Genomic DNA, 27,779 nt, shown 5'->3' on the forward strand with positions numbered 1-27,779 from the left:
TTCTAATATACTTGTACGTATGTACATGCAAAATAGACAACGCGTGTCGACGGTTGACCCGAATGAGACAGGCACAAAAACATTCGACGAACTGGCGTAAAAATAGCGTGCTCAGAGCACATGGTGGCCGAGTGCATGAGGAAAAAAGCCCAGACCGTCCAGAGAACCGTTGTTGTTGACCAGCCATTTGTTAATTGAACTTGTGTTGTGCTTCAAGCGAGAGGAAGGGGAAAAGGAGGGAGCCGGCAATGTATTCCGCGGAGTAAGAGGGTTCTCCTAAAAGAGGGTACACCACCCACGGGATGCTCTAGGCAAATGAATACATGTAACGGCTTGGAGATGGCAATTGAGAAGAGTATAACATGAGGAAGTAGGTCATCAAGGTGTTTTGGTGATGCTGGGTGTTGTGTCCCCGTGCTTGAGGGAACCAGAAACAAAGAAAAAAAAAAGGGTCTGTCATTCTTAGTCACCCACCGTTTCCCTGCTTGCCTTCTAGCGCATAACTAACTATTCTTGTATGTCTAGCACAAGTCATCCCACCCCCGAACGCGTAAGAAGAAGCAAGCAGCGCTTGGGTGTCTTGAAGTGAGGGCAACGCAACCACAGTTTGGAAAAAAAAAAAAAAAGAAAAAAAGCCCAACCCAACTTGTGTGAATGCAAGGGAGAAGGCAGCATTGCAGTCCAGCGGGTTCCCTCTCTCTCGAATCAAAGCTGCAGGTCCGAACTTGAGCCTCATCATCATGCATTGCATACATATGCCTCGCTACGAAAAAAAAGGCCTGCTGTTTGAATCATGGACCCCACAAAATCCGGATGAATAGACTCTGGAGCTCCGCTTTAGGCCCCACTTTCGCCACAATTTCTTTTACGTCTTGTTGCTCAACGAACAGACTAACTACTGCATGGACAAGTTTTCGGTCCACTGAAAAAAAAGTTATGGGGATGGGATTGTTTTTTTCACTGAAAGCAGCCATGACCCAAGACTGATCTGAGAGTCTCATTTGAACACGCGACGATGGGCTTGAAAGCTGCCGACCAGAAACGTAAAGAACGAAAAAAAAAAAAAAAACTACAATCGCCCCTTCAGCTCGTGAGCTGCTCGACTACGCTGCACAGCAAAAAAAAGGCTCTATCGTGACTTGGACCCCCAAAAAAACAAAGCCATGAACCTCCTCTGAAACCATATTAGAGATATACCCGGTAGTTGCCTGATGTGGTCGCTAACCCCGGCTCACCGGGTCTTTGTTTGCTAGTGGCAAGTCTTTTTTGTCGTGCTCTTGCCTTTTTATTGTCATCCTCCTTCCCTCTGTTGAACTGTGCGTTGGCGTGACGTTTTTAGCCTGGTGTAGTTGCTCCAAACGATCGGCTTAGTTGAAGTGACGTCCCACAAGCGCAATCATTCATCCGCACAAGTCGAGGCTGGCCCTCGTTTATTTTTTTCTTTTCTTTTCTTTCTTTCCTGGCTGAAGTTGTTTGCGCCGCTTGGTTTCTGTTGATCGGTCTTTGCTATTCATGAGTCTTGTGCTGTTCTTTTCCTTCCCTTTTGTTTCTTGCCCCCTCCAGCCGATTTGATACCGGCCCTCATCTAATCGCCTCCGATCCGCCTATCAGCCATGAAGCCTATTCCTCCCCGGCTCAAACATGCCTTCGAACTCGGCACAAAGCAGTTCGACCCGTCACACCGCTTTGTGACGTCGTGGATCCTCCCGCCGTGGTTGCTCTTTGCCTGCCGCTTCGTCTCTGTGAGTCCAAGTCCGGCCTATTTACCGGCCGATCTCAGTGCTGATCTATAGTCCCGCCTGCTAACCACCTACCCGCCAGTTCCTGTACATCTTGACCACGCGCATCGTCATCATTGTGCTCAACTGCACTCGGGACTCGTGCGCCTTGTCGCGCAATGAGCTCTCTTACTTCACCGTCCTGACCTTTTATGGCCTGTGCTTCTACTTCCTGTTCTCGTCGCTGCACACCTTGACTTACTGTCTCCAGGGCACGCCTCTGCTTGCGCGTTGGCCTCGCCTGTTGCAGGCCATGCACCGCTTTTACTACACAACCATCTGCATCATGCCCGTGATTGTGACGGTTGTTTTCTGGGTCATAATTTATGAAGGCGAGTGGTTCCCTACTGCTCGCGAGGCCTGGTCCAACGTTTCGCAACATGCCATGAACCTGGGGTTTGCCTTCTTTGAGATCATCGTCCCCCGCACCCCCGTCCCGCCATCTGCCCACATGTTCTGGGTCAGCATCATCATGATCTTATACTTGATCCTGGCTTACTTCACCAACGCCACACGCGGCTTCTACCCCTACACATTCCTGGACCCCGGCCCGGATGGCTCAGGCTCTACTGGCAAGGTTATTGCCTACATAATTGGCATCTGGATCGGCTTCTTTGTCGTTTTCTTCGCTTTCAAGTATCTTGTATACTTCCGAGTTTGGCTGACCGAGACAAAGCTCAAGAAAACGGGCAAGTTTGCTAAGAAAGATGTGACGTCTTCTGCTTACATTTTTGAGGAGAAACCTGGGGACATTGAAGCAATTACGGCACAGGTCTCCTCCAAGACCAGCGTTTAACATTTGAGTCATTACTTATACCTTAATTCAGCTACCGTCCATATCAATCATATCTGGGGGTAAAAGGGGGGGTAGGGGGGCAAGGGCGGCGTTTTACTGATATCCTGCTATTTCTTTGCGTTGTTCAAGATCTTTCAACTTATAAACAACTCTAACTACTACATTACTGATACCATCTCAGAGTCCGAAATAGATAATAATCTGGCAGGGAGAAACTCATAACATTTACTGATAATACATGCTATTGTCGAGAAATCATAGCCCACACTCATAAGAAATTAAATGAAGAAAAAAAAGGAAAAAGAAAGAGACATCATTATTCAACTAGCACTTCATGGAAATACCCTTGCGCATTTCACTCTCACGGATCTCAAACATCACATTGACGCCCGAGTACAGCGCAAAGCACGTGATACTCAGGAACACGAGACCCTGCGAGTCCTGGAAGATGCCCTTGATCAAGCTCGTCAGCCCATCAAGGCCGACTGCAAAGCCAACCAAATTGGCCATGATCATCATGATAACGTTGAGAACTGCTCCGGCAGCACATATGCGCCGGTACGCCTCGGGTCTGTCTGCCCATTTCTTCTGTGGGAACAGGAACGATGCTGTCATTTCGGGCAGCATGAAAAGCACGACTAGCCAGCCCCAGATGAGCAGGCGCATCTTGAGATCGTGCCACAGCGCGACAAACGTAAAGACAAGAATGTAGTTGAACACCGACTGCACTACGGCCAAGCCTCCAGTAAAAGATGTACCTCCAAGAGGTACATATAAGTAGCGAATCAGCCAGCGGTTGTATGAACGGTGCCAGGCGCGCCAGAAGGATAGAGTGCTGTAGTTGTCACTGACGCAGCGAATCATGTTCTCGGGCGGGTCGATCCCATCAACCAAGGCCCAAAGGCGGAACAATCGCCATGGCAGCAGCAGCTTGAGCCAGATGATATGGAGGTTGACAAAGGACAAGAGCGCAATTTGCGCAGGCGTATATGATGCCCAGTCTGGGTCGCGCTCGCTAATGGCACACACCCAAACCATGTGCAGGGTGAACTCCATTGCGAGAAGCACAAAGATGAAGCGGACGCCGTAGCGTATGGTGCGGTCGAGTTGAATGGTCTCGGACTTGTATTTGCATTGGGACAGATAATCGTTGAACGTGATGATAGGCCCGGCGAGGTACAACGGTGCATAGATGACGTAGGCTAGATAGTTTTTGAAGGAGTACTCGTCGCGTTCAGCCGAAACTTTAATACGGTCTCTTTCGCTAAGATTCGTCGGGTCGATTTGCCTCTTCTTTAAAATATTAGTATGTGATATAGACTCTTGGGGGTTCATGATGGAATCTTACCTCTACCATGGTTGAACCACTCTGTCCGGCACTCCAATGGCGGTCCATGTTGAAGCTAATGAGACGTAGTACGGTGATGTTGAACAACACCTCCCATCTGGACATTATACCACCATAGCTGTCTAGCCACCCCGCAAATGCCATCAGCTGAGAATCCTTTGCGGCTTCATCAACGATCCAGCTTGCAAGCCATTTGTAATGATAGCCGTCAGATAGTTCATTGGCAAAGAGAATCCCGATGTTGAAAAACCACGTTGCCATAGGCACAAAGCGACGAGGGATCTTGAGGCCGACCTGAAAATTGAGCCACAGAATAGCAAGTACTTTGAAAATGGAAAACCCGTGGAGCGCAATAAGAAATACGATTGCAAAGGCAGCGTCAAATGCAGTCCGGATGTTCATACGCCTGCGGGCGCTTTCAACAGCGCTCAGGCCGGTGGTTGAGGCGCCCTTGAAGGACTCCCACGCACGACGCGCAATCGGATGCAGTAGAAGGAGAGCGATCATGTAGGGTAGGTTTTCGCGAAAAGTCTCGTATTGGGAGTCAGATACATCCTGTAGCACAAGAAACGGAAAGTTAGATGTTGCAATGGCATGTGACTGAGGCTTTGGCTCGGGCAAGCATAATCACTTACGATTTGGCGTCCGGGAATCCAGCCAGGTTTCAGGAGATCCGAGTATTTGCTGTAGCGCTCGTCGGATGCTAGTATACAGCCGTTAGTTTACTGAAGACCGCAAGCCTGTAAGCTTGTCTGCTGCTGCAATAGCACAAAGTGTCGACTTTGCCCGGTGCACCTACTTTGCGACACATTGAACGGAATCCAATAAATCGTTGGCACGGCCAGAAACACCACTATGCGATACACGACAAACTCGGATGTGTTCCATCTTGGAGTGGCAGGAAGATACTTGGTGTATTTGCTTTCGTGATCGCGCTTTGCGACAGGGTCGTCAAGCTCTATCTGGTGTGTATGGTATGAGATGGTCGAAGGTGTCGTGAAACGGGTGTCGAGGGTGTCAAGACTGTAGACGTTGCGAGCATACGCCTTGACCGAGGCTAGGGAGGCCATTGTTTTGGCAGCCCGCGGGAGACAGAAGACTTTCAGTGATAGGTGTAGTATCAGAGACGCACTTCCTGCTATGGTATATCGATGGGGGGTTGCGAGAGAGCTATGATGGCGGGGATTATCTCACAGCAGAGCTGGCATGATCCACGGCTAAGAATCCACACAAGGAGGGAGGTTGATTGTTGTTTGCAGCAGGAAGAAGAGCGGATAGTGCAGACGATGTTGATTTGGCTTGCTGAAGGTCTTGAATCTGCGCGCAGCAGAAACTGATGATGGAGACTCTTGGTGTCAACGAGTAAAGTCGCTTGCCTCGTGGCGCAGGAGGTCACAGAATGCGAGGTTGATCAAGGGTTGTCGAAGAGGCCAGACCCAACCAGGACGGAGCAGGGTTCACAAAGGAAAGGCACAGCCGTACAGTACAAGTGCAGTTTTACAGGCTTGGGTTGTTAGTTAGAGCGAGCGTGTTTCCGCAGAATTTCTATTTCTAGCTGTTTATTCTTGGTTCTGAGCCGAGGGCGGTGAGATAATCGTCACTATCGTTTTTAAATGTACAAGCAACGTTGTTGCTTGAAGTGCCGTCAAGCTTTCGCTGCTACTGACTGGAGATTCCTTTCTCACTTGGAAAACAAATCACAACGAAGCTGTCTGTAATAACCCTTGAACAACTCGCGATGTAATGGGGTTGGGTTAGCTAGTATGAGAAATAATATGTGTGGATACATGAACCCACTAGACTCCATTAGACCCCACTGAATCCTACTGGGCCCCACTGTAGTGAAGAGCCTGAGGCTTCAACTATGGGCTCCACTTATCGATCATGATTCTTCTATAAAGGCAGAGCCTCTCCCCCTTCTTTCACAATTTCTCTTTTTCCTTTTCTTCTTCAGGCGACAATACTTCAGAGAATCATTTCTATAGTAGTCGACCTTCCTCTTGGTTCCCCAAAGGAGCTACAGAGTCCATCCTGGTTGATGAATGATATCCTTATATCCTTAGAGTGAAAACTCTCGGTTACTTCTGCTCTGTCTGCAAAGACGGCGGTCGGTGATGGCTTCGGCTAGCAGCTGGCTGTATAAGAAGTGTTGATGATCTCGTCCCTGCCATATGGTCTGCCTTCGGGCGCATTGGTAGGGTGGGATGTAATGGACGTCTGACAGGTCTTTTCTTTTTCATTGCTTCAAGAGCTAGTCTCTGGGTGCGAAGAAATTGGTGTTGAACGGGTGCGTCAAAATCCTGAGAGGGAGGGAATTAGCATGGGTCATTATCTACGAATTATCCATACGAGAGAGACCTGCACGAAATCTGTGTATATTTAGTTGCTGCTGAAAAATTCATTCAAATCACTACGCTCTAAAAGTAATGGCGGCCTACGCCTAGTTAGATCCTTGAAATTTCCCACCACGCCCGCAAAATAGCCATTCCTCCATTGTGTGTCTCGACCGTCCGTCCACGTCCACGATCATTTGGATCGCCTGGTGTGAACTGGTTGCCTGACCGCAACGACGAGGCATCTTCGCCATCATCATGGCCACCCATAACATGCTGTTTTGAAGCTTCGCTCTGGAACTGACTACTGTCATCCTCATGACGATGTATCGTAGCGGCGCTGTCTTGATTTTGTTTAACTCCTGGAATGACCATCTTAGACTGGGCATCACTGCCCCATTCGCCTGCGCGAGCAATAGGGTGGTTCCGGTAGTCCACCATCGAAGCAGCCATCGGAACGCCTCCATGTACTGGGACGTGATCAGTGAGGTTGAAGAGGCCAGCGCTCCACCACGTGCCAAAGACGCCCTTTTCGTCACGAGTTTGCAGAGCAGCATGTGCGTTGTGTTTTAGCCACGGAATATAAGACCGACAGGCGTGGGCATGGTTGTCAGCAATTTTGTTGAAGCGACCTTCGTCGTAGCCTCGCGACCATTCGGAGGACTTGACATCGAGATCCTTGGCCTGGAGAGGCCTGCAGAATTGTGTCATGTGGTGGAAAAAGATGCCCTTGAATGTGTGGCCATTCTGTGAGCACGTAGCACTTGAGTCGCACATCTCCTCTAGGATGCCGCCGCGACCAAGGCCTCTCCAGGGCGGGAGGAGACCAGGAGGCAGATTTTCGATTTCATCGCGGGGAGTGCCCGACTTTACACTCCATCCAGAGGCACGGATGACATTCTGGATTAGGGCATGGCCTTCGTTGAGATAAGAAGGACTTCCAGTTGCCTCCCACAAACCGCGCTGGCCAGTCAACAAAACACCCTGGTTATAGGTGAAAACCATTTCATTCCGATGGTCGCATTTGGTGCTGCCGTTACGGCCTGAGATGTGGAAGCCGTCGGTAAAAAGACCATAAGAGTTGGTCATGTTGGAGCTCATAAGCCATTTGTAGCCCTCGACCGCGGATTGTAAGAACCGAGGATCCCTCGAAGAGAGAGGGCCGGAAATGGTAGTAGGCTCGGCAGAATTCTTCCAAGGTGACGTAATATTATCGCCGGGGAAGTGAAGATACATCTGAATCGAGGCAGAAATCCAGAGCTCGTTGGTGACGGAGTTCTTGTACACCCGTTCGTGAGGGTTCCAGTTCATGCCTCCGCCGCACAGTTCGGTGCTCCAGCCCTTACTGGCGAGCTCCCAGAACACGCGCGCACGGTGGGCAAATGATGGCGTCCAATAGTTACCATACCAAAGCTGGGACTCTAGAGCCTTGTTGAGTTCGGGAGTTCCTGATGCGCCAACGCTGTACTGGTTGTAAAATGATGCTTTGTGAGTGTCTATGAGGTTCAAGCCTTCCAGCCAGCCCAGGACAACCCAGAGCATGTCATCATATGCCTAAGAGAGATGGCGTGTCAGTATTGGGGAATGATGTGAAGTGCTATGTATATGTTACCGACTTGAGACGTACCTGACCTCGTATTGAGATGTGATTCTGACCAAAGTATGACGCCACTGTCTGCGAAAAATATAGATCGATCAAGTTGGACTTTGTGCTGTTTTCAGCCACGTCCAGACCAGTGAAGGCCTGAGACAGAGATGATGTCATCCCGGCCAAATGCGTCTGCAGCACGGCAGCAGTCCAGTCGATTGCTGATGGCCAGGTGCCCAGCTCAGAGTAGAAGAACTCCTGTTGCATGGTGGACAGGGCATGGAATGCGTCATCCAGAGCGGCAGCTGGTGCACGGTGGCTATTGGAGACGGGCTCTATGGGGTCATCTTCCAGAAAGGAGGCCGGCGATGAGGGCCAACACTCTCCCTCAGGCACATTCGGAGAGTCGAATATGGAGCAGACGTACTTGCGGCGGACAGTCCTGATCCAGTTGCGGTGGTCTGTCTTGAGATTCAGCGCAACCACTGAGATGAGGAAAAGATAGATGAGGAGCGAGCGCATGGTTCAGGGGTATGACCCTAGCGAGGGCCTGGTTTAAAGAGCGTGAGGGTCTCTTGTTGATGGTAGCAGCGCACTCAAGTTCAAGTGTCAAGCGTCTGGGTTGTGTGGGCGGTATTATGCTATAGTGGAATGAATATACTGGTAAAATGGCGTCTCCAAACCGAAGAAAACAACCAGAGCGGCGGTATAAGATGGTGGAACGCAAGAGAAATTCCAAGAGAGAGTGTCAATAGTAACACGCCTGGCCAGACTAAGCGATCAGATAAAACGGTTCTGGGCGTCTCTCATGCTGTGGAGCGAAAGGACCAGGCGATGTGAGGCGGCTAGGGAAGAGGCGTGAGTTGCGGAAGAAAAATGAGAACAGGAAAACAGCCGCAAACAATGGGCCAAAAGGAGTTGATATAGAAACTAGCTGGTTAGTAGTGCTACATTGGATGTGTACGAGGAGGCAAACTATGTGGTGGTGGGTAGAATAAAGCGAAAAAAAATCGACAAATAGAGATAGAATGCAAGGGAAAAGGAGACAGAAGGATCCAAGCTGCGGCAACCAAAAGGATGCGCTCTCGTGAGACGCTTTTTTTTCCCCTCACTTTGACGTTTGGGTGGGCGTGGCATCCCCTTGCTAAAGGCGCAGTGCAGTTTTGCGTGGTCGAGGAGTTATCCTCCAAAACTCAGTCTCCACATCGAGACACACTAGTACAGGGCATCTTGGGCTTGGGGAAATCCTACGGGGGGGAGGGGGATGGGGGATTTGTAGCCAGAGACTTGGAGACATCACGAGACTGACGTATAGTGATGCCGGTGACTTTGTGGGGGACCCTGGGCAATGGCCGGGCGGCGTGGTTTGTGTATCACACAGATAACTACACAAAATCATGCGTAGATATTGATTCGAATTGCCTGCTTTTATACCTCTTATACATCCCGTCATCTGTGGGGTATGCATGCATCCACGCCGCCAGTCTGCCCATGGCACCCGGGCTGAATAATATCAAAAGCATCGGCCATTAAAGCCGCTGAAGACGTACGCCGAGAGATTATCATAGTGGGCTAGTTGACATGATACTATGTTACTTTAAGGTTTCCTCGCGATGGTTTCGACATGTCCAAATAAACGCCGTAAACCGCTTCCGTGCTGACTGACATGTGACGGAAAATAGACTTGGTCCCTGTATTTATGCAGCCTCACTGTATAACTAGTCATATAGTTACATACATACATACATCCAGCATGGCACAAGAAATCTAGGCCCCTTGCTTGCCGTGTCATAGTCGTGCCTGAAAGCCTCCCTCGATATCGTCGTCAGCCACACAGTCTCATCGTTGTTAACCCTAACACCAGGGTACACATCAGAGGGTCGTTAGACTTGTGGTCTGACCGCCAAACTCGGACTGGCAGAAAGACCCCACTTTTATCTGGCAGTTGCAATTCATCGTCGCGGCGCGCTAAGCCAAATCTGGCGAGATATCAACAAACAGTTCCTGCGGCAGGGTAAGTACGGCTATCCGTTTACCGTATGCCTTCCTCACAACATCACGCTTCAGATTGGCGTTTCCGTAGCCTCTTTGTCCTAATTTCCCTCGTCGCCTTTGCACCGACTACGCGCAAAGTTTTCTGGCTTCGGGCTACATTAGGCACTTGGTGCTGTGTGACTATTTGCTTCTTTTTCTTTGTTCCTCTTTTCTTATGCTCTTCTGTTTTCTTAGAGAGTATTCTTTCTTTGTTCCTCAGCCAGAGACCCTCATCTGCCCATTGCCCCTTCGCCTCTGCCTCTTGAGTCATCCCCGCGTGTCTACTCGCGATAATCTACGACTCTGCTCCGCACCATGGATTTCGATTCGCCCGAGACGCGCTACCGCTCGCGCATATTGCGCGAGATGAACGCGAACCGCGAAAATCCTTTCAACTCGCCGCCGTCCTCGACCGGATCACACGGCACCCTTGATCCCACCATGACCTCCATCATCACCGACAACGAGGGTGAAACCACCCGAAAGCTCAATGAAGATATCGCCCGCATCACTGGCAATGGTCGCAAGCCCGCCATGGACTGGGACGCCATCCACAACAAGTGGCCCGACTTTTATCCCAAGCCAAAGCCTCTCCCCGTTGACTCACGCAAACTCACTACAAAAAGAGCCGCCGCCACTGCGCCCTCATCGCCTGCACCTGGGCTGGGCCCTGAGACTAAGGAAAACCGTCCTCCCAAAGCTGCCAAGAAGCGCTTCAGCATGGACGACTTCACTCTTAGCTCCTTCACTGGTTCCAGCAGGACCCGTGCTGAAATGCAGCCCCGAGTAGATAGTGATTCCGACAATTCCTCTATCCTCAACTTGTCCCCCGACCGTCTTACTTTACAGCCCCCGTCACGTCTCCCCCATCAACCGCAGAATCGCAGCCCATTGGCTCGTGAACATACTAGAAGCCCGTCAACACCGAATGACTCGCCCACCCCTGTAAGGCGCATGTCTATGCCAGCCGCCCTGAGCAAGCCACGTACCAACATCACCGGCTCGAGCCCACAAAAGGTCCAGCGGAAGCTGAACTTTGCCCAGCATGTTCTCTCAAAGGAAGTCAAGGCCGCAACGAAGCAAAAGATTAAAAAACAGCAGTCTGCACCTGAACAGGCCTCTTTTTCGGCCACAACTAACCGCAACGAAAACGATACCATGGAATCCACCAGTCGCTCGTTTGTCTTACCCGACATGTCTAATCTAGGCGATTTCGTTTCAGGGACTCTACGTTTTGATGGTACTGTTAAAAATGGCGTTCCCATTCTAGTCAAGAACGGACAGGTTGTTGATATCCACGATCAACAGCACGCTAGAAATAGTCATGCCGTTGTCGATGGCCTAAAGGTGCCGGAAGACGAAGAAAAGATCTTTGTTTCCATGGATATGATCAGAGACGAGATTATTGCACTCCAGGAACATGATGATATGGTTCAGGACTATGCTGAAGAGCTCCAGAAAGAGGTTGAAGAGCTACAGGGTCAGATTGATGTTTTGAAGAGCCGTAGCTCGGGAAACACTCTTAATCTTGAGAAGAACTGGGACGAAAAAGTGTCTGTCAACGAGAGCCTGCTCGAAGAAAAGAAGCGTATGTCTCTCTGAACTGGCACATGACCTACTTACTTTGCGCGTAAAACTGTTGTGCTAATCCTTATTTAAATCTCTAGAACTCGAGGAAGAAGTAATTGTCCTTCGTTTCCGCCTTCAGGAAATGACCAAGAAGCTTGAGGCTGCCGAGGCCGAGAAACAGGGAGCTACCACCGAGCGCGAACGTGCCATGAAGAAACTTCAAGGAGCTTGCGAGAACATCAACGATCTGATGGGTCGCTTGGACATGAGCCAACATGAGCTCCAAATGACACAGAAGCAACTTGATGCTACCCTCGACATGCGCGATAATGATAGCACTCTTGCGAGAGAGCTCAATGCCCTGAAGGAGGCCACCAAGAAGCTTCGCACAGAAAATGAATCCATGAAGCGGGAAAACCAGTCTCTACGTGAGAGCAGCGAGGGTCTTCGTGAAGAAAACGCCTCGATCAAGCAAGAAGTCAAATCTCTACGTGAAGATAACAACAGCCTGCGCAAAGAAAACGAGTCCCTCATGAAAGAAGGCCAGTCTCTGCGGTCTTCCTCACGCCTCGTCATAGCTGAAAATGAGGAACTCCGCAAGTCCATAGACTCGGCTAAGGGTGAAGTTTCGGGTGCTCGCGTTGAACTTGAACGGCTGCATGAGGTCATTGTCAAGTTGGAAGAAGAAAAAGCTGTCTACCAGCAAGATAACCATAGTCTGGAACGCCACAACGACAAATACTTTGCCGACAACAAGACTCTCCGTTTGCAGGCGTCAAGCTTCGAACGTAACCTTCAGGAACTCAACTCCGACAACGAAAAGCTCAAGCATGAAGTCGAATATCTCAAGACGCATCTGCAGCACATACGCCAAACTGCTGTTGCGCGGGACATAACTGGAACAGCCGGCGGCCCTACCTTCACTCGCGGCATCGAAGAAGAAAACATGACCTCTGCCTTTTTTGTTCCCGACATCACCGTTCATACTGAAGACAATACGGCTCCCTACGAGAGCACAAGAACCTTCAACAGACGTCTCATCACCCGCAGACAGCAACACCTGGCTCAGCAGACACAAACTGTTGGCATGACAACAGACCTAAAGGATAACATGCCAACACAGGGTGTCGATTTCACCGCTTCGTCATTCAAGGATATGGAGACGGGTGATGTGGAAGACGATAGCATCTCTCTGCGGCCACCTACGACAAAGGCTACCAAGAGCGGCAACACAGTCAAGTTTGACGTTCCTGATTTGACTGGTACTAGCGCTGATGAGAACTCGCAGAACATCGCGACATCATCAGCACCGACAGCAAACCAACGCAGCAAGCGCCGGAGTTCTATGAAAACAACCCAGGCCACTGCCCAAAAGGACGACACAGAAAGTGGCAGCATTGGCTTCCCATCTAATGATAATACGCGCAATTTTTCTGTCCGACTGGAAGACGACCACAGGGACATGGATGATGAAGACGATAATGGCCACACGCAGAATGTAACAAACACCAAGACGGGCAAGGGAATGCACCAGAAGCAGCCGTCAACCAGCCTTACCCAAGAGTTCACCAACATGAGTCTTGGCCAGTCTCACATGGAGAACATTACGCACAATCTTGTTGAGCAGTTTAGCCAACGTTTGGACACAAGAGACGCCGTCGACTTTACCCTTCACAGCACCACTGGTGGCGTGACTGGAAACGTCACTGGAAACGTCACTCGAGGCCTCGCCAGGGATGTCACCAGAAACTCCACTCGTCCTGTAACAGGGTTATTGGCGGACAAGGAAGGTTGCCCAGCTCTCTCGGTCGACGCGCGCAAGGTCCTGGACGACCTTTGTGAACACAGCTGCCGCAACTGTAGTGTCTGCACCCGCATTTCTACCCACACCAACGTCATCTCACCAGCCGAGTTGCTAGAGGGCAAGAAACGCGTCTTGGTAGCAAGGCCTGTCCCGGTGAGCGACCGAATCCCCATTGCAGCTGCCAGCCACTTTGAAGACCCGACAATGCGTCCCTCGCAGCCGCCTGGTAACGCGCTAGCAATTGTCATCAAGGCGCTCGAGGACGAGTCTGAGCACCTGAACATGGAACTGGCTTCGCTTCAGGCGCGGTACAACGCGCTGGACAAGTCACTTGGCAAACGCGAGCGGCGCTTAGTGGCTTCGCAGCTGCGTGCCATTATCAAAAAGCTCGAGGCCAAAAACGATCAGATATACGCGCTGTATGACGTGCTCGAGGGACAGAAGCAGGCCGGCCAGGCCATGAGCGAGGAACAGCTCGAGACCACCATAATGAGCATCACCGGCATGAATGTGGCGGGTGTCGATCTCAGCCAGCAGCTGACGTGGGAAGGCATCCGGGACTCTTAGGCGGCAGAGGAGAGAAAGGGGTGGGGGAGGAGTGCGGACTTGGTTGTATTAGCAGGACTGTTGACTGTGTTATCATGGAGCAAGATTGATTGGACTTGATATATCTGTGTGTGACTTTTTGGGCACTTGTATTTTGGCCTTTTCTTGGGCATTGGGTTTACTTGGAGTTTTTGTGTGTTTTTTTTTTTTCTTTTGAATTTTAGAATGGTTACAATGATAATGTCAATGCAAGCGTGGCCGTTGCGGTCTCGAAAATATTGTTCTATTGCATTTTTTTTTGGGTTGGAATCACGAGCGTCATACAAGAATCAGCGTTTGTAAAAAGAAGTCTTTCTCTTGTTTATTTCCTTTTCTTTTGGATTGAGTCTAAATCTCAGACCGCAGATGAAGATATGGGCGCCATCCATGAAAAAAAAAACGGGATATACAACCAGCGATAGCGAATGCAGAATAGAAATTGTAATACACAAAAAACAACAAACAGCAACAAATGAACACCGAATATTCCCCTGGTTTACTCCTCATCCTCCTCGTCGTCCTCATCGTCGTCGTCGTCCTCCTCCTCCGCAGCCTCTTCCAGCGCCTTCTTTTCGTTCTCCTTGCGCTTCAAATCATCCTCCTTGCGCGCCTCCTCCATCATCTTGACCTTCTCGGCCTTCAGCGTGCGCTGCACAGCCAGGTACGCGCCCAGCGGCGTGCTTTCCCACTCAAAGTCGCGCAGGAAGGCGTCGATCTGGGCGCGGTCCTTGGGCGCAAACTCGACCTTGGCACGCTTCTCCTCGATGAAGCGCGCGTTGGCCTCGACCTTGCGCACCAGCATGACGAGCCCGTTGGACACCTTGGCATTGCGGTTGCCGCCCGTCTTCTTGCTGACCTGCTTCAGCCACCGCTTGACCTGGATGACAACGGGCAGCGCCAGCTCTGGGAAGGCAATATTGGTGGCCCATAGGCCAAAGAACTCGCCTAGCAGCTCCGCGACCTGCTCGCCCAGCCCGTCCTGGTACACGCGCGTCTTCTGGTACGCCTTGGACGCCTTGTAGTTGACGGCAAAGTCCAGCGGCTTCTGCGTGCTGGCCTTGGGCGCCTTGCGCATCTCGGCCGAGTTGAGCACTTCAAGCAGCGCGGGCGCCACGGGAATGTATGAGCCGGTGGCGCGCGAGATGCGCAGCAGCGAGCGGGTGAGATGGAAGCGCAGCGGGAAGTATGTGGCTGTGGGGATCAGGCGCAGAGCGCCCAGTGTGACCTGTACCAGCGGGTAGACGAGCAGTTTGAGCTGGTTGTCCTTGTCGCCGGCCTCGGCCAGGCGCGCGCTGCTGCAGTGCTCGGCGAGCACGCACGACCAAAAGTCTAGCGAGTGGGTGTATTGCCAGTTGTAGACGATGCGGAAGGCGTCGTTCTGGTTGTGTACGATGCTGTTGCGCAGGTGGATAGCCAGCTGGCGCACGAAGCCAAAGGCCGTGGTGTAGCCGACGGCCGGGTCCAGGCCCCAAAGACTGGCGGCGCTGTTCTTCATCAGGTTGATGCCCTGGATAGTGGTGGCGTTGGTGACGCGGCAGCCCTGAATGAGGCCCTGGTAGGTCTCCTTGAGGACGGACTCGCGGATGCTGCGGTCGCCGATAACTACCAGTCGCCGCAGCACCATGAAGGACGCAATACGGGTGGTGTCAGCGCTGGCAGGCTGGGCCCAGAAGCGCACAACAGTCTTGACCAGAGCACGTAGAAGCTTCTTAAAGGAGAGAAGGTAGGGAAGAAGGGGCTCAATGGCGCCAATGGTCAGCTTGAGCGTCTTGTCGTCGGTCAGAGTAGAGAGCAGGTGCATGATGGAGGCCGTGTAGGTCTTGAGCAGATTCGAGAGGACCTTGAACTTGTTGCCCTCAGTCTGGACGTAGGCGCGACCGGCAGCCGACTCCTTGACAGGCAGGTGGTGCTGGATGACTACCGGGAGCTGTTTGAGCGCCACGACGACAATGTCGTTGAAGGCCGCAGGGTCTGAGATCTGGAAGCGCTGGCGCGGGTCCTCGTCGGCCGAGTCATTGTTGAGATGGGCAGCGCTGCGGAAGGCTAGCACGACCTGGCGGGCAGCCTTGAGCGAGTGAGTCTCCTGCATTGCCTTTTTCCAGCGAGCCACGACGTCGCGCGTCAGCTCGCTGCCGGCTGCCGGCTCGGCAACCTTTTCCGGCTGGGCCTTTTTCTCGCTGTCCTTCTTGGCCTTGGCGGCATCCTTCTTCCGCTTCTTCTTGGGCTGCTCATCCTCCTTGTCCTGGTCGTCGGCTTCATCGCCGCTGAGCGCATCAACCTCTGCCAGGTCGGCGGCCTCGTCAAAGTCCAAGGCTTCGGGGTCGTTTTCGCGCAGGAACTGGTAGAACTCGGGGTCCTTTTTGGCCAGGTCGTCCATGGCCTGCTGGGTCATGCCTTCGTCTTCATCTTCTTCGTTGTCGTCGTCGCTGCCGCTCATCTCGCGGTTGTTATCGTCATTGTCGTTCTCCTCGTCGTCACTGTAGCCGGTCATGTCAACCTCGATATCATCGCCCTCAGCAGCGCTATCGTCCTCGTCGTCGCTGGCGGCCGCCGCGCCGTCACGCTTCCGCTTGCCCAGCTTAGGGGAGCTTGACTTGTCCTTGGCGCCCTCGAGGATTTCGAAGCCGCTCTGGAAGAAGTCGTCAACGCTCATGGCGCTGACGTTGGCATCGCGCTGCTTGGCGCCGCGCGGCAGCTTCGGCGCAGCAGAAGTGTTGTTTTCTTCGGTGCCTTTGTAGAAGTCATTATCGCGGGTCTTTCGTTGTATCGCCTTGGCCTTGATCTGCTGGCGCTGCTTGATCTTTGCGTGGGCCTTGCGGTTGTCAAGAACGCCCTTGAGGTGGTTCTTCTCGAACTTTTTTGTGGCCTTGGGAGCTTTGCCCATTGTGAGAATATGAGGATATGTGTGGCTATTAAAAAGATACGGAGAAAGGCACGCAACAAAAGGGCAATCCAAAGAAAAAGAAAAGTCGGCTTTCAAAGTGTTCGCTGCACTTATGTTTGCTTTGTGTCGACGAACTTTTTTTTCCCTGAAATTTTTGGTCGTTGCGAAAGTAATTTCTTATCTTATCGCACCTGACGCTAGTCTGTTTTGGGCTGCATCAAAGGCGGTGAGTGGCAATTCTGCCGGCCCCGCGCCAGCTCAGATGCGAGTCCGTTTGGGAGCTCAGCCTCAAGCGCCGCGCCAATTTCAATTCAGGGAGTTCACGCCCTGCCACAGTCTGCTCCTGGGTTTCTTGTTGTGCGCCGGGATGTGATTCTTAGCGGTGCTACAGATCTGCCCAACTGCCCAACAGCCCAACATGTCGCAACAGCCTTATGCGCCCATGCCGCACAGCTATGTGCCCAACACTTCTCGCTCGGCCACTGTCAATCTCGACGAGGTGAGTGGCGCTATGACGGCTGCGGTCTCTCTGCTGCGTTTTGTATAGTGATAGAAATGTAGACTGACTTGGTGGGCTGTCTTGTAGGAAGTGAAACTCGCCACCACCCGCGCCGAGAGCGAGGTGCAGGAGTCGCTCGCCGAGCTGTTTAGCATTCTCCTCACGCTCGATGCGCTCGAGAAGGCCTTCCTCAAGGACGTCGTACCCGAGGTCGAATACACCGAGATCTGTGAGCGGCTGCTCAAGCAGTACAAGTCGATTCTCGCTGACGAGACCATCGCGGCGCAGTTCGGCAGCCTGGACGACTTCAAGGCCATGTGGGATGTACGTCGCCGCCGCTTTCTTTGGTTGCCACCTTGATCAACCCGCTAACCCTGTGCTTTCTAGCTGGAAGTACCGCGAGCAACTGAAAGAATCCGCGTTGGAATGCCTGCCACTACAATATCTGCGTCGGCAGCCCCGGCAAAGCCCGCCGTTAGCACCAGTGCAAACGGTGTCTTGATTGCCGAGGCCACCCAGGAGTTCATCACCTTTCTCGATGCCGTCAAGCTGGGTCTTCTGTCCAAGGATCAGCTGCACCCGCTGCTTTCCGATGTCATACAGTCGGTCAATAGAGTCACCGACAAGGACTTTGAGAATCGCGGCAAGATTGTCCAGTGGCTCATCACGTTAAACCAGATGAAGGCCACGGATGAGCTTGCCGAGGACCAGGCCCGCGAGCTTGAAATGGACATTCAACAAGCTTACAATGGTTTTAAACGCACGTTGGTATGAAATATGCACGATGGGGAGACGTGAATAGGGAACTGTGTGCCAGGTACTCTATAGCTGCATATATTACATAATCGTACAAATCCCAACTTGTATTCTCCCATGCGTCTGGTTTTGCTTGAGATCACACCAAGAATGTCCAGAAGCTGGGGTAGACAAACTCGTCCTCGAAGATGCGCCGGACCTGCTCCAATATAAAGCGTTCTACCTTGCCCACGTTCTTCAGGCTCTGCTTGCCACTCTCACGCTCTCCAATTTCACTCTCGACTCTGATCTCCTGCAGTAGCCCCCCAAACTTCTTCCCCCGATGCGCCCCGGCGCCCGCCTGTGTTGCCGGCTGACTGGCCGCCCCGGCAAGCGCTCCATCCAACTCCACGCTATCCGGGCCGACAGCAGCTAGCGCATCTTCAGGACTGAGAAAGCAAAAGTGCACGCGTCTGCGTATATGCGCCAACACGCCGACGCCGTCAAACGTCAGGCCTGTGACGTTGAGTTTGACAGGGATCCCGACAAAGCTCGGCATCGGATAGTCGAGAAGAATCTCCGCCGTTAACAACAGCTTGATATCGCCCGCATACCGGATGCGGAACACAAGCTGCACGTCCTCTGGCCGCGGCTCCCGATACCGCGGCAGCGAGTCGCTGTCCGACTCCTCCCGCGTCTCCTCGCCGTTCTTCTTGCTCCCTGCCTGACTTCCCGCCACATCCGACTCCTCGTCGCCCGCCGCACGTGCTTCGCGCAGCTCTCCAAGCAGCGCCTCGTCTGCTGCAGACACCACCGACCCAATCGAAGGCGCGCGGCTGTGGCTCCCCGGCGCCGCATCGGCGCCTAGCGACGACTTGGCCTGTGCGCCTCTGCCTGCCTTGTGGAGCCCGCCCGCCGCGTCGAAGCTGCTGCCCGCTACGGCGGCGCCTCCATTCCATGGGCCCGACAGGTGTGCGCCTGCTACAGCGGCCAGAGGCGTGTGAGCGCCGGACCAACTGGCGCCCAGGTGAGTCTGCTGGAAGTAGTGCATGTTGGATGTGCCGCCAGGAACGCCAGGCGTGGTTGCGCGCCAGTACTGGCTGTCGTTAATGGACAGGCCGTCGCGGAAGCGTTCTTCGGCGTCGCGACCGCCAATCGTAGGGCGACGGCGGCCCTCGTGCTCAGAATCCGAGACAGGGTCTTGCTCGTCTTCCTCGGACTCAGAGTCATCGGCGTTGTCTTCGTAAAAGTCGGGCAGCGGGTCTGTGATGTCTTTGAGTTCTAACTCGGGCGCAATATCGCCAAAGGCAAATGAGTGCACCTTGACAGACTTGAGAAAGCGCGGAAGCGGAACGGTTTGGAATTTATCGTGTATAAAGTCGCGGATGCGGAGGGCGAGTGCGTCTCCCTCCGGACCGCCTGTTATCGTCTCCCAGTTCAAGTCTATTGACATGATGAAGCCGTGGGGAGTGGCTTGCTATTTATGACTGATGAAAAGTGATCTGCACGAAATGTATAACAAGGCCTGCAAAAGGTAAAGTAGGTAAGATGGTCTCCGTAACTATAACCAGACGAAGTCATGGTAGTTGGGTTGTCAGCATTGAGTCTTGTTAGGGTTAAAAACGTGAAGTGGAGCACTCGCTTCTTCAGCTCAAGTCACACAAAGTTCCCTATTTCAACGACAACAACTCCATGAAGATGAAGATTCTTCACAAGCAGAGATTAACAACGACTGGAAAGAGGCCTCTAAAACATATTCTTTACAAAAACAGTATCATTAATCATTAATCAAAAGCCCCAACAAGATTTTATACTGCCTATACTTCGTCCAACTCAAATCGTGGTCGCAGCCTTGGCTCATGCGTGTTGAAAAGACGCCAGCAATCAGGCGCCTGAAGAATGTACCGCGACATAGCCGCACGGAAACGGTTCTTGTACTCGCGGGGGCTTGTGACGGTTGGCCTGCTGCGGCCACCGCCGACCAGACTGCGGTCCTTGATCCAGGTCTCGAGCTTCTTGTCCAGCGTGTAGGTGCGGATACAGTCCACGATGCCAACGACCAGTTCCTGGCGCGGCTCGTCAATGGCTACCATCAGCGAGTAGTCCATGACGTTTTGCTTGCTGAGAAACAGCGTGTCGTTATATACAGATGACCGGAGCAGGCGTTTAGAGTGCTCGCGGGCAAAGAGCGGCGATTCGTATATGTAGTCAACCATGTTCTCGTCGAGGAGGACTTCGTCCTGTGCACCTGTGGGATCAACCTTACGGTTACGCATCGAGCCCTTGAGGTCAAACTTCTTGGTGGGCGCGCGGTCGTAGAAGAGATTCTCCATCACCAGAAGGTCGAGCTTGAGGTCAACGCCCGTGGCTGGGTTTTTGATATAAATCTGAAAAAAGCCAACCATTTTAGCTATGACAGAGGGAAGATCGCGGAACAGCGCTTCAGCCATGACTCCAAAATAGGACGGCGCAAAATTTAGGAAAGCTGATGTTTCAACAGCCGATAGAGACTGTAACAAGAGGTTAGTAAACATGGAACTGGAACTGGACATCTGATTAATCATCACCACTAGCAACAAACAAAAGCTTACCTTGAGAACTAGCCGATCATCCATTGTCTTGAGAAACACCGACTTGCTTTTGCCTCCTCTCGAGTCCCACGCAATGCACCGCGATAGCGACTCGATAAAGCGCTCAGCCAAACCACACTTGCGTCTCATTGCGTCAAAGTGACCGGCATAAAAGATCTTGCAATGCATCTTGGACGATCCTGCCTGGAACTGAAACTTGACATGTGAGCCGGTAGGACTGAGCAGCTCGCGCTCCAAGTCTTGGTCGTAAGCAGGATCGGCACCTGAGAACTCTGGATCCTTTTCAAAGTATTCCGCCGTGATGTCATCGCTATGCAGATGCTTATGAACATTGTACCGGCTCTCGGCGAGCTTCATGCGGTAGTCCAAAGAACTGAGAGCAAAAGCAATCAAGGAACTGGGTTCGTCCTCGCGGATGACGATATCCGAGTCTGTGAAAATGTGCTCCATAGGTGTGATGGGAAAGTCAAGCGGCGCCCAACCACTAGACGACCGCTCAGCCCAGAAATTGGCAATCATTTTCAACAGACTGTTCTTTTGGTATCCAGGCAGGGGCTCGACATCCTGCGCATCATCAATAAGTGCCTCATTCTCGCTTCCACCTTCGTCATCGCTGATTTTGCCCAAGCCCTCGACATCCTTGGGTCCACCATCTACTGCTGATGCGGGCTCTTGTTCTGGTACTTGCTGGGAGTCTTGATTCGGTTCCTGTGATTCTGGTTCCCGCTCCTGATCTTGTGTCTCTTCTCGCAGTTGCTCCAATGCCTCAGCCTGGGAATCGGCTTGGGTTTGCGGCTCCGAAACGACTTCTGGCTCAGTTCTAGATGGAACTTGCTTGGCTTCGACCTTTTCTATACCTTCAGGCGTCTTGGTATCTCGTGTCCTGGACGACTGGGGGCGTAAGTCAGTGATGGCGGGGATAGATTCTTCTTTATTGGGTGCCTTGGCAGATTCATGTCTAACAGTCGTAGCCTTTTTGGCTGGCACAGGCCGCTGCAAAGAAACAGAACCTACATTGGAGCCTTTATCCTTGGTGAGCTTTGGGAACATAGGAGGCCTTTTAAGCTTCCTGCGTGACTTTAATTCTGGCTTGACCTCTGGTACCTCTGGAGGCTCAGGTTCAGGCTCTTGCTCGCCTTCTGCCACAGCTGCACTAACATTATCGTAGACCACAATGTTGGCAGCCGATGTACGCGGCAGCATGCTACGAGGTTGTCTCAGCCTTTCCTTTTCTTCACGCTTCTTCCGGTCGCGAATGCGCTCTCTTTCAAACTCACGACTCAGCTGTTCAAAATGCTTAGCGAGTGCCGACACCTTGGGGGTTTTCTTGGGAAGTGGTCGAGGAATTGCTGATCCAGCCTTGTTTCTCTTGAGCCCAAGGCGCTCAGAAAACTTCTTGCCTTGCGGAATATCCTGACTGCTTTCCTGAGCACCGCTACCACTACCGCTGGCAGCGCGGTCAGAAGCAGATTTGCTTTCTTTAGATGTGACCCGACTACCAGGGAGGGCCTTTGGAGGAGTCCGCAGAGATTGCGTCGCAGAGGAACGGTTCAAGCCAGCTCCTGCTGTGGACATGGCGCGACGAGGCCCTGGTCTAGACCGGGCATCCGAGTCTGAGCCATCGCTAGCTTGCTGACGACCATGTTCCTTGCGAATGATCTCAATTCTTTCTGAAAGACTGAGCTCGCTATCAGTTCCTTCAGTTGGCATGCGTGTGGGTGACCTGGTAGCGGTATGGGTAGAGGACGGGTTGGCTTGTGACTGCGAGGGCCGGTGCTCTCTGGGACTGCGTGGTTGCGGAGATCCAGGTACAGCAGTTTGGCCAGAGTCAGGCCCTCGTTCAGACTCAGATTCCTGTGAGTGTAGGCTTTTAGAGACTGGTCTGGGAGACTTGGTAGGCGTGACAGGTGGCCTTGACTTGGTTGAATCTTCTTCGCCATTTTCCAGTATTGCTGTAGAGACCCCAGCTACTATGGCTAATGCTTCCCCGATGGATGAACCTAGAGCAGGAGTAGCGCTGCTGTCATCGTCGGCAGTGGTAGCAGAGGCATCACCATCAACAGGCACAGACTTGTCACCAGCTTCGGTAGAACTTCCAGGAGCCGCGGATGTCTCTTCTTCCAATCCTGTCTTTTCTTCTGGCAATACATTCGCCATCGTCTCTTCAGAATTTCCAAGAGTGCCATTTCCGTCTCCATCATCTGCTGCCTCAGGGCTCTCGATGTCGATACCTGCCTCGTTGATGGGCAACACATCTCTTGACGTATCATCTTCAGAGAACATTTTGCGCAGCTGTAGCATCGTAACCTGTCGCATATCTTTGTCGGGAAGAAAGTCTGCCTCGAATTGCTTGAAGGCAAAGTTCCAATCTTCCGAGAGATCCATCATCCTCCGAGATACCCTGTTGAAAGGGATAAGCTCGTAGTATTTGCTATCCATGTATATGTCCTGGAGCGTCTTGATCAAGCATTTTTGATCTTCTTGTGCCTTTTTAAGCAGCCGGTCAATCTCCTCTTTGCATGATTCAGCCTTTTCGGGAAGTACCGAGTCAATGCGAATGCTCTTGAGGCGGCTTACAACAGAGGCCATGAACCGAAGCCACACATCTCGGTATTTGTTATAAACGTCGTTCTTTACCTGAATATCATATTCTACCTTCCATGTGAAGCGCTTACGAGGCACCACGATTTCCAACAAGTCAATAGGGTCAAGATGTAGACGGACTCGGAGGTCGGCAATTGTGAAGTAACGAATGTGGTCTTGATGAAAGTCGTGAGGGCAGCCCAGACTTTTCTCCATGGTGAGACCATGTCCCCAGAAGAGAAACTCCAAGTACTTGCAGAAAGAGTACCGGTATGTGTGTTCGCTCATGGGCGCCATTGGCGTGTCTTTCTTGCAGCGCTTGCAGTAGCTCCACATCATGATGACCTCAGTTTGCATCGCAGCTGGGTTTGGTTCAGTAAAGACGGTGACGATGCGCTGATCGTGAACATAGGTTCTGTGGTGGTCCATCATCGTCTTTGTGCAGCTACTGGTTGGACACTCGGTGGCTTGTTCGCGGTACAGGCGCTCCAAGAACTGGCCCAGCGTGCCGTCGTTATCCATATCAGGGTCTGGGCTGCGGTCAATGTAGAATCGCATAGATACAATGCTAGGCTCGCTGCATGGAATTTTGGTCGATGTGCAAATAGTCGACTGCAGTACAACAAGGGTCTGGTGCTCATTAGGATCGCAGAGATCAATGTTGCTCTGAATGACACCCTCCCAAAGACGCCGTTGAGTATGATAGGTATGAAGGAAATTGTCATACTCAACTTCGTGGGCAGCGTGAATGATGCGCAGAATTTGTTTGGGGACATCATGACCAATGGCGTGTAGCATGTCAGGTTGGACCAATTGGAAACGTTGCTCTGCGCCGTCATCCTCGGTTTTCTCTTTGTTGAGTTCCACACTGTATTGCTCTTTCAAACGACGAAGCTCATTGAGACGGCGTTCAAGCAGACGCGCCTTTTGCAGGAGATATGGCTGTGTGAACTTGACAAAAGGTGTTGTCGAGAGGATCTTGGTTTCAAAGCGGACCACGATGTCGCTATAGTAGGAGGGCATATCTAAGTGGTCGTCCTTATTGGCCAATTCAACAAGGCGGTCTGTTTCGATTGACGCAGGTTCTTGGGGTGCTGTGACGTCGATAGTTGGCCCAGTAGTAGGAGCAGGTGGGTTATCTGACTGTTCTGGAATAGACGTCGTTTCTTGGTGAGAAACGGACTCAGCATGTTGAATCTTATTTTTTTCTATTGGGGGAATTTCAACGGAAGTCTCTATAACGGAGTTGGGAACATTGGCTTCTGGGTTGCTGCACGTTGGAGGGTCCGTTTGATTCACGGTACTGATATCCGCCGTGGGTACAGATGCTGACTCGCCGTTGTTGTCAGAAGGGCCCGTAGAACTAGGACCTGAAGGCAAAGGCTTGAGATCTTTCTTAATGGCAACTGCAGTGCTAGGTGTTGGTAGCGAATCGGGGATGTGTACAAAAGAGTCTTTTAGCATGGACGACTCGAGCTTGAGATTGTACATGACGTAGATAAGAAACTCGACAATCTGCTTCAACTTTGCCATCACACCAATATTGCTTCCACGCAATGTAATTGTCCCGCCTAGATCGCGCATGCAGTCAGAAAGGAATACGTACGACTTTTTGCCTCCGGGAAAGGCACTATTGACAAACGTGCGAACTTCAAACTTTCCACAAAATCCCATAGGGACGTCAGCTAATGCCAACATGTCAAGCGATTCTATCACCGTGCCTTCCGCACAGCGTGCTACCGCTTCCATGACAGATTGCTTGACGTTGTATACAACCGAGATATCAGCGTCGCTCAAAGTCTGCAGCGCTATGCCAGAAACGCCTTTGGATGATAGGATGAGATGGGGGCCAGTTTGGATAATTTTGCTCACGACAATACGCAGGTATTCACGCTCTTGTGCAATGACGGGCTCGATCTTGCAGAAATGGCTCTCCGAGTGGCGCTGGTATTCTAATGGAAAGGATAGAAGCAGAATCTTTGGCCGTATAATCTTGCGCGACATGCTTTTAAGAGCGACATTTTTAGAAAAAACAATGCCAGAGGTATAAGCTGAGTTGGAGGGCTTGGCGCCAGCGATCTTTTTGATCTTTACATAGTGACGTATGTCCATGAAGTCGGCTTCATATGTATCTGGCGCCACTTCATCGGTACATCTCTGAATGAGAGGAACAAGAGCTTTTTCCCATTGGTGGATATTATCGATATCGTTGTCCTGTAGGAGTTGGCGTAGGAGCTGACGAAAGTGATTCTCTGCAATAGGACTTAGTTGAATTTTGGGCGGCTCATAGTCTAGTGCTGAATCAGAAGGGTATAACTGCGCAAGATCTAGACCAGAGCCCTCAATAGGGCTATCGACAAAGACCGGTTCATTGGTAATATTCGCAAACTTGAAAATTCCAGATTTGGGTCGTGGGGATCTCATGAAATGCCCAGCTGAGCTGACAATGCTGAGATTGCGGCGTCGTGGCTGTCGAGAGCCTGTCCCGTATAAACTTGGAGACATGTTTTCTTCTAGAGCTCTGCTTGTGAAGCTTAGGCCACTAACGCTTTTATCCCCCGGACGCAAGCGGTGCCGACGACTAGCCGTCAAGAAATTGCCAAATGTAGACTTGTCATTTTCAAAACTCGTCGAATTGAAGTCCTGATTTGACGAGGACGCAATGTTCGTCTGCTCATCGCCACTAGACGCATCATCTGACACAAAGTCTTGAAGCTCGGGATCGATGATGTTGTCGTCATGAAAGGCCGAGAGCTTGGCCTTGTGCTTGTTAAATAGAGGCTTTCGGAAGGGAACCTTTTCATCCTTCCTTTGGACTTGGACCGCGGAATGGGTACTTGTTTGACTATGTAGAGAGTGGTGACTAAAAGTGCTAGAGAAGCCGTGGAGATTGTGTTTTGAGTGATGGCGTTTATGGCCAGACGTATGCATGCGAGGATTTGCGAGGGCGCGAAGTGACTTTGAAGACCCGGCTCGACTGAGTTGTGGAAGCTCAATCTCCAGAACTGCGGCGCCATCGGGGCCATGTCGTGTTCCCGGTATAGCCATCATGGGAGTAGAAGATGGCCTGTAGTCTTCCTCATCCGCGGCCCGAATTGACGTTGAGCTATCGGCTTCTAGAGGGGGAACAGGAACACTGGGAGCCCAGTCGCCTCGATACCCAACGAATCTGGCAAGATACGTTTCAGCTTCAGAATCGCTCGAGTCATCTAGGCGACTTTGGAAAAATTCCCGGCAGGTCTTGCAAACTCTGAGCATGCCATTCACACCAAAGTACTCGCCTGGCAGAGTTGCCATGCACTTGGAGTCAAATATTAAGCCACAAAGACGACAATGATGCTTTCGTCTGAAAGCTGTAAAGACACTTGAGCATAAATAACACTCTTTGCAGGTTTCATCAGCCATCCAAAACTCTTTGCTAAGCACACGCTTTTCGATGGAGTTGAGTTTTGGATACGTTGATTCGGTCCCAGCATCGCTGGCAGCGGAATTGGATGATCTAGGTGCAACAACACCGGTCACAACAGTTTGCGGCCTCAGTTCGCGACTGGGCGGGTTGTTATACACGGAGCCTCGAGCCGTAGTGCGCACAGGGCTCGCTGGTGCCATATTAAGTTCGTTCGCTTTGCTGATTACCGCGGGAAGATTTTGAGTTTTCGAAGATGTAACAGGCGCCGAAACTGTGAGACTAGGTGTTGCGCGAGAGTCACCAGCTAGAGACTCAACCGGTGATTTTATAGAATGTGTGGTATCAAGCTCGTTTTTGGGGGTAGCTGGATCGTCTTCAAGAGGCTCCGCAACGCTTACGTCTCCTGTGCCAGATGTTTGTCTGGATGGGTCAGAGACAGGGTCGGTGCCTAAAGTTCCCAGTGCGCTATCGTCAACGGGGATGGCATTATTGGACGCAAACATGCTTTGTCTACTGCCAACGCTGGATCGTGGACCGGGCGTCAAAGAATCAGCTTGTACCGGATTCGACTGCTCCATAGCGAGAGCGGCAGACAGGGCGGGAGGGGCAAGTCCCGGCGATTGCGCCATGGCCGCGGCAGCGGCAACCATATCTGCATCATCGACATCTTGGGAGCGCTGGTTGTTGGGCGTGAGTCTTGAGCTCGAAGCTCCACTAACCACACCCTTGAAGCGACTGTAGAGGCCTGAAAGACCTGCAGGTATATTCTCAGCGGCCTTTTCCTCCGGCGGCGGGGTTGATTGCCTTGGCGAGCCAATTTCGGTGAAGGTCGTTAGGTAGGCGCTCTGACTTGCGGTAGTGTGAATCTTGTCGAGAGTCTGGGCGATTTGTTCGCGGTTGGTTTGCTGTTGCGAGGATGTGATGGACGGGGCATTTGAGGGCACATGGTGGGAAGAACTAGATTCAGGAACTGGAGGAGGTGGTGGTTGTGAAGCAGCTAGTGGGGCACTACCAGCGGTAGTATTCGACATGATGAATAGCGGCGGTGACGCAGAAGGGCGACGGCGATGATAGAATTGTTGCCAGAAGGCACCGGGCAGAGCTGTCGAGTAAGAAGACTGGCCACAGTTGGAAAGGGTCGAGTCAGGGAAGTCTGAAGCCAGGCCCGCGACTATTGCCGCACGCGCATTCTAAATATGCGGTCAACGGGCTGTGGCGTCACTCGTGGCCGTTTTCTCGAAGG

The 27,779-nt window shown here is 51.9% G+C and overlaps 8 protein-coding genes across 8 annotated transcripts; 3 read left to right on the forward strand and 5 right to left on the reverse strand.

The window, feature by feature from the left end:
• Positions 1-1,613: 1,613 nt before the first annotated feature.
• BROUX77_000777 (uncharacterized protein) lies at positions 1,614-2,574 on the forward strand (the record flags this gene model as incomplete). The annotated part of the gene is made up of 2 exons (XM_073752895.1): positions 1,614-1,742; positions 1,822-2,574. The coding sequence occupies 2 exons, from the start codon at positions 1,614-1,616 to the stop codon at positions 2,572-2,574; spliced, it is 882 nt and encodes a 293-aa protein (XP_073609012.1).
• A 324-nt stretch (positions 2,575-2,898) lies between these two features.
• BROUX77_000778 (uncharacterized protein) lies at positions 2,899-4,992 on the reverse strand (the record flags this gene model as incomplete). The annotated part of the gene is made up of 4 exons (XM_073752906.1): positions 2,899-3,867; positions 3,923-4,477; positions 4,558-4,625; positions 4,722-4,992. The coding sequence occupies 4 exons, from the start codon at positions 4,990-4,992 to the stop codon at positions 2,899-2,901; spliced, it is 1,863 nt and encodes a 620-aa protein (XP_073609013.1).
• Positions 4,993-6,366: 1,374 nt separating this feature from the next.
• Positions 6,367-8,365, reverse strand: BROUX77_000779 (uncharacterized protein; the record flags this gene model as incomplete). The annotated part of the gene is made up of 2 exons (XM_073752917.1): positions 6,367-7,809; positions 7,883-8,365. 2 exons carry the CDS (start codon positions 8,363-8,365, stop codon positions 6,367-6,369), a joined length of 1,926 nt encoding a protein of 641 aa, XP_073609014.1.
• Positions 8,366-10,192: 1,827 nt separating this feature from the next.
• BROUX77_000780 (uncharacterized protein) lies at positions 10,193-13,817 on the forward strand (the record flags this gene model as incomplete). The annotated part of the gene is made up of 2 exons (XM_073752929.1): positions 10,193-11,465; positions 11,545-13,817. 2 exons carry the CDS (start codon positions 10,193-10,195, stop codon positions 13,815-13,817), a joined length of 3,546 nt encoding a protein of 1,181 aa, XP_073609015.1.
• Positions 13,818-14,331: 514 nt separating this feature from the next.
• On the reverse strand, positions 14,332-16,719 carry BROUX77_000781 (uncharacterized protein; the record flags this gene model as incomplete). Its single annotated transcript, XM_073752940.1, has 1 exon — positions 14,332-16,719. The coding sequence occupies one exon, from the start codon at positions 16,717-16,719 to the stop codon at positions 14,332-14,334; it is 2,388 nt and encodes a 795-aa protein (XP_073609016.1).
• A 418-nt stretch (positions 16,720-17,137) lies between these two features.
• Positions 17,138-17,992, forward strand: BROUX77_000782 (uncharacterized protein; the record flags this gene model as incomplete). The annotated part of the gene is made up of 3 exons (XM_073752951.1): positions 17,138-17,218; positions 17,306-17,542; positions 17,606-17,992. 3 exons carry the CDS (start codon positions 17,138-17,140, stop codon positions 17,990-17,992), a joined length of 705 nt encoding a protein of 234 aa, XP_073609017.1.
• A 121-nt stretch (positions 17,993-18,113) lies between these two features.
• BROUX77_000783 (uncharacterized protein) lies at positions 18,114-19,406 on the reverse strand (the record flags this gene model as incomplete). The annotated part of the gene is made up of 1 exon (XM_073752962.1): positions 18,114-19,406. One exon carries the CDS (start codon positions 19,404-19,406, stop codon positions 18,114-18,116), a length of 1,293 nt encoding a protein of 430 aa, XP_073609018.1.
• Positions 19,407-19,770: 364 nt separating this feature from the next.
• Positions 19,771-27,567, reverse strand: BROUX77_000784 (uncharacterized protein; the record flags this gene model as incomplete). Its single annotated transcript, XM_073752973.1, has 2 exons — positions 19,771-20,463; positions 20,545-27,567. The coding sequence occupies 2 exons, from the start codon at positions 27,565-27,567 to the stop codon at positions 19,771-19,773; spliced, it is 7,716 nt and encodes a 2,571-aa protein (XP_073609019.1).
• Between the last annotated feature and the right edge of the window lie 212 nt (positions 27,568-27,779).

Source organism: Berkeleyomyces rouxiae (assembly GCF_048999995.1).
Source record: "Berkeleyomyces rouxiae strain 22BRR77 chromosome Unknown BrBRR77_ptg000001l, whole genome shotgun sequence".
NCBI lineage: Eukaryota > Fungi > Ascomycota > Sordariomycetes > Microascales > Ceratocystidaceae > Berkeleyomyces > Berkeleyomyces rouxiae.